We start from the raw sequence: 5,980 nt of genomic DNA on the forward strand, positions 1-5,980 counted from the left end.
GATGTTGGTGATGTTGGTGATGTTGTTGATGTTGATGATGATGTTGGTAATGTTGATGTTGTTGTTGGTGATTTTGATGATGTTAGTGATGATGTTGGTGATGTTAGTGATGATGTTGTTGATGTTGGTGATGATGTTGATGTTGGTGATGTTGTTGATGTTGATGATGATGTTGGTAATGTTGATGTTGTTGTTGGTGATTTTGATGATGTTAGTGATGATGTTGTTGATGTTGGTGATGTTGGTGATGTTGGTGATGGTGATGTTGGTGATGTTGGTGGTGATGTTGTTGATGTTGGTGATGTTGGTGATGATGATGTTGGTGATGTTGATGTTGGTGATGTTGGTGATGTTGGTGATGTTGGTGATGGTGATGTTGGTGATGTTGGTGGTGATGTTGTTGATGTTGGTGATGTTGGTGATGTTGTTGTTGTTGGTGATGTTGTTGTTGATGTTGGTGATGTTGGTGATGTTGTTGTTGATGTTGGTGATGTTGATGATGATGATGTTGGTGATGTTGATGTTGGTGATGTTGATGATGATGATGGTGATGTTGATGTTGGTGATGTTGATGATGATGATGGTGATGTTGATGATGTTGATGTTGGTGATGATGATGTTGATGTTGTTGTTGCTTCACACTTCCACGCTGCGGTCTGTAAATCCACGCTTCCCCTCGTAGATGAAGGACGGCCGCTCGGTACGAGTGTGCCAGACTAGCACCTGTGGTGAGACACTCAGTTAGACACTCAGTTAGACACTCAGTTAGACACTCAGTTAGACACTCAGTCACTCAGTCACTCACTCAGAGACTCAGAGACTCACTCACTCAGTCACTCAGTCACTCACACACTCACTCACTCAGTCACGAGTGTGCCAGACCAGCACCTGTGGTGATACACTCAGTTAGACACTCAGTTAGACACTCAGTTAGACACTCAATTAGTCAGTCAGTCACTCACTCAGTCAGTCACTCAGTTAGACACTCAGTCACTCAGTCACTCACTCAGAGACTCAGAGACTCACTCACTCACTCAGTCACTCAGTCACTCACACACTCACTCACTCAGTCACTCACTCAGTCACTCACTCACGAGTGTGCCAGACTAGCACCTGTGGTGAGACACTCAGTTAGACACTCAGTTAGACACTCAGTTAGACACTCAGTTAGTCACTTAGTTAGTCACTCACTTAGTCACTCAGTCACTCACTCAGTCACTCACTCAGTCACTCACTCAGTCACGAGTGTGCCAGACTAGCACCTGTGGTGAGACACTCAGTTAGACACTTAGTTAGACACTCAGTTAGACACTCACACAGTCACTCACTCACTCAGTCACTCAGTCACTCACTCACTCAGTCACTCACTCACTCAGTCACTCACTCAGTCACTCACTCAGTCACTCAAGAGTTTGCCAAACTAGCACCTGTGGTGAGACACTCAGTTAGTCACTTAGTCACTTAGTTAGTCACTTAGTCGCTTAGTCAGTCACTCACTCAGTCACTCACTCACACACTCACTCACACACTCACCCACTCACTCAGAGACTCACTCAGTCACTCACTCACTCAGAGACTCAGTCACTCACTCACTCACAAGTGTGCCAAACTAGCACCTGTGGTGAGACACTCAGTTAGTCACTTAGTTAGTCAGTCAGTCAGTCATTTAGTCAGTCACTCAGAGACTCACTCACTCATACACTCACATACTCACTCACCCACTCACTCAGAAACTCAGAGACTCACTCAGTCACTCACTCAGTCACTCACTTAGTCACTCAGTCACTCACTCAGTCACTCACTTAGTCAGTCACTCAGTCACTCACTTAGTCACTCAGACACTCACACACTCAGTCACTCACTTAGTCAGTCACTCAGTCACTCACTTAGTCACTCAGTCACTCAGTCACTCACTCAGCCACTCAGACACTCACTTAGTCACTCACTCAGTCACTCACTCACTCAGTCACTCACTCAGTCACTCACTCAGTCACGAGTGTGCCAGACTAGCACCTGTGGTGAGACACTCAGTTAGACACTCAGTTAGACACTCAGTCACTCACTCAGTCACTCACTCAGTCACTCACTCACTCAGTCACTCACGAGTGTGCCAGACTAGCACCTGTGGTGAGACACTCAGTTAGACACTCAGTTAGACACTCAGTTAGACACTTAGTTAGTCACTCAGTCAGTCACTCACTTTGTCACTCACTTAGTCAGTCATTTAGTCACTCACTCAGTCACTTACTCACTTAGTCAGTCAGTCACTCACTCACACAGTCACTCACTCAGTCACTCACTCAGTCACTCACTTAGTCACTCAGACACTCATACTCAGTCACTCACTCAGTCACTCACTTAGTCAATCACTCAGTGACTCACTTAGTCACTCAGACACTCACACTCAGTCACTCACTCAGTCACTCACTTAGTCAGTCACTCAGTCACTCACTTAGTCACTCAGACACTCACACTCAGTCATTCACTCAGTCACTCACTTAGTCAATCACTCAGTCACTCACTTAGTCACTCAGACACTCACACACTCAGTCACTCACTCAGTCACTCACTTAGTCAGTCACTCAGTCACTCACTTAGTCACTCAGACACTCAGACACTCAGTCACTCACTCAGTCACTCACTTAGTCAGTCACTCACTCACACAGTCACTCACTTAGCCAGTCACTCACTCACACAGTCACTCACTCAGTCACTCACTCAGTCGCTCACTCAGTCACTCACTTAGTCAGTCACTCACTCACTCACTTAGTCACTCAGACACTCACACACTCAGTCACTCACTCAGTCACTCACTTAGTCAGTCACTCAGTCACTCACTTAGTCACTCAGACACTCACACACTCAGTCACTCACTCAGTCACTCACTTAGTCAGTCACTCACTCACACAGTCACTCACTTAGCCAGTCACTCACTCACACAGTCACTCACTCAGTCACTCACTCAGTCACTCACTCACTCAGTCACTCACTCAGTCACTCACTTAGTCACTCAGTCACTCACTTAGTCACTCAGACACTCACACACTTAGTCACTCACTCAGTCACTCACTTGGTCAGTCACTCAGTCACTCACTTAGTCACTCAGATACTCACACACTCAGTCACTCACTCAGCCACTCAGACACTCACTTAGTCACTCACTCAGTCACTCACTTAGCCAGTCACTCACTCACACAGTCACTCACTCAGTCACTCACTCACTCAGTCACTCACTCAGTCACTCAGTCACTCACACACTCAGTCACTCACTCAGTCACTCACTTAGTCACTCAGACATTCACACACTCAGTCACTCACTCAGTCACTCACTTAGTCACTCAGACACTCACACACTCAGCCACTCACTTAGTCAGTCACTCAGTCACTCACTTAGTCACTCACTCAGTCACTCACTCACCTCTCCAGCTGCTGTAACAGGCTGTGTGTTGTGTTGCTGTGCCAGGCTAGGTTCATACACACACACCTTGGTACAGTTAGAGGCACGTGGTTCTAACAGTGTCACGTGACACCAGCCTGCTGTAACAGGCTGTGTGTTGTGTTGCTGTGCCAGGCTAGGTTCACACACACACACACACCTTGGTACAGTTAGAGGCACGTGGTTCTAACAGTGTCACGTGACACCAGCTACTGTAACAGGCTGTGCGTTGTGTTGCTGTGCCAGGCTAGGTTCACACACACACACCTTGGTACAGTTAGAGGCACGTGGTTCTAACAGTGTCACGTGACACCAGCTACTGTAACAGGCTGTGTGTTGTGTGTTGCTGTGCCAGGCTAGGTTCACACACACACCTTGGTACAGTTAGAGGCACGTGGTTCTAACAGTGTCACGTGACACCAGCTGCTGTAAGAGGCTGTGTGTGTTGCTGTGCCAGGCTAGGTTCACACACACACCTTGGTACAGTTAGAGGCACGTGGTTCTAACAGTGTCACGTGACACCAGCCTACTGTAACAGGCTGTTGTTGTGTTGCTGTGCCAGACTGGGTTCACACACACACACACCTTGGTACAGTTAGAGGCACGTGGTTCTAACAGTGTCACGTGACACCAGCTACTGTAACAGGCTGTGTGTGTTGCTGTGCCAGGCTAGGTTCACACACCTTGGTACAGTTAGAGGCACGTGGTTCTAACAGTGTCACGTGACACCAGCTACTGTAAGAGGTTGTGTGTTGTGTTGCTGTGCCAGGCTAGGTTCACACACCTTGGTACAGTTAGAGGCACGTGTTTCTAACAGTGTCACGTGACACCAGCTGCTGTAAGAGGCTGTTGTTGTGTTGCTGTGCCAGGCTAGGTTCACACACCTTGGTACAGTTAGAGGCACGTGGTTCTAACAGTGTCACGTGACACCAGCTACTGTAACAGGCTGTTGTTGTGTTGCTGTGCCAGGCTAGGTTCACACACACACACCTTGGTACAGTTAGAGGCACGTGGTTCTAACAGTGTCACGTGACACCAGCTACTGTAAGAGGCTGTGTGTTGTGTGTTGCTGTGCCAGGCTAGGTTCACACACACACACACCTTGGTACAGTTAGAGGCACGTGGTTCTAACAGGTCACGTGACACCAGCTACTGTAAGAGGCTGTGTGTTGTGTTGCTGTGCCAGGCTAGGTTCACACACACACCTTGGTACAGTTAGAGGCACGTGGTTCTAACAGGTCACGTGACACCAGCTGCTGTAAGAGGCTGTGTTGTGTGTTGCTGTGCCAGGCTAGGTTCACACACCTTGGTACAGTTAGAGGCACGTGGTTCTAACAGGTCACGTGACACCAGCTGCTGTAAGAGGCTGTGTTGTGTGTTGCTGTGCCAGGCTAGGTTCACACACCTTGGCACAGTTAGAGGCACGTGGTTCTAACAGTGTCACGTGACACCAGCTACTGTAAGAGGTTGTGTTGTGTTGCTGTGCCAGGCTAGGTTCACACACACACACCTTGGTACAGTTAGAGGCACGTGGTTCTAACAGGTCACGTGACACCAGCTACTGTAAGAGGCTGTGTGTTGTGTTGCTGTGCCAGGCTAGGTTCACACACACACCTTGGTACAGTTAGAGGCACGTGGTTCTAACAGTGTCACGTGACACCAGCTGCTGTAAGAGGTTGTGTTGTGTTGCTGTGCCAGGCTAGGTTCACACACACACACCTTGGTACAGTTAGAGGCACGTGGTTCTAACAGTGTCACGTGACACCAGCTACTGTAAGAGGCTGTGTGTTGTGTTGCTGTGCCAGGCTAGGTTCACACACACACCTTGGTACAGTTAGAGGCACGTGGTTCTAACAGTGTCACGTGACACCAGCTGCTGTAACAGGCTGTGTGTTGTGTGTTGCTGTGCCAGGCTAGGTTCACACACCTTGGTACAGTTAGAGGCACGTGGTTCTAACGGTGTCACGTGACACCAGCTACTGTAACAGGCTGTGTATTGTGTTGCTGTGCCAGGCTAGGTTCACACACCTTGGTACAGTTAGAGGCACGTGGTTCTAACAGTGTCACGTGACACCAGCTACTGTAAGAGGCTGTGTGTTGTGTTGCTGTGCCAGGCTAGGTTCACACACCTTGGTACAGTTAGAGGCACGTGGTTCTAACAGTGTCACGTGACACCAGCTGCTGTAAGAGGCTGTTGTTGTGTTGCTGTGCCAGGCTAGGTTCACACACCTTGGTACAGTTAGAGGCACGTGGTTCTAACAGTGTCACGTGACACCAGCTACTGTAACAGGCTGTTGTTGTGTTGCTGTGCCAGGCTAGGTTCACACACACACCTTGGTACAGTTAGAGGCACGTGGTTCTAACAGTGTCACGTGACACCAGCTACTGTAAGAGGCTGTGTGTTGTGTGTTGCTGTGCCAGGCTAGGTTCACACACACACACCTTGGTACAGTTAGAGGCACGTGGTTCTAACAGGTCACGTGACACCAGCTGCTGTAAGAGGCTGTGTTGTGTGTTGCTGTGCCAGGCTAGGTTCACACACCT

The 5,980-nt window shown here is 48.7% G+C and overlaps 1 protein-coding gene across 1 annotated transcript in view; it reads right to left on the reverse strand.

The window, feature by feature from the left end:
- Positions 1-630: 630 nt before the first annotated feature.
- Positions 631-5,980, reverse strand: part of LOC116938073 (uncharacterized) — a 38,635-nt gene continuing 33,285 nt past the window's right edge. Inside the window, exon 9 of the mRNA XM_032945246.2 lies at positions 631-723. Coding sequence (XP_032801137.2) covers positions 637-723 — 87 coding nt within the window. The 3' untranslated portion in view covers positions 631-636. The remainder of the gene's footprint in view (positions 724-5,980) is intronic.

This window comes from Petromyzon marinus, chromosome 82 (genome assembly GCF_048934315.1).
Source record: "Petromyzon marinus isolate PM22_M1 ecotype Great Lakes invasive population chromosome 82, UKy_Petmar_22M1.pri1.0, whole genome shotgun sequence".
NCBI classification, from domain to species: Eukaryota; Metazoa; Chordata; class Hyperoartia; order Petromyzontiformes; family Petromyzontidae; genus Petromyzon; species Petromyzon marinus.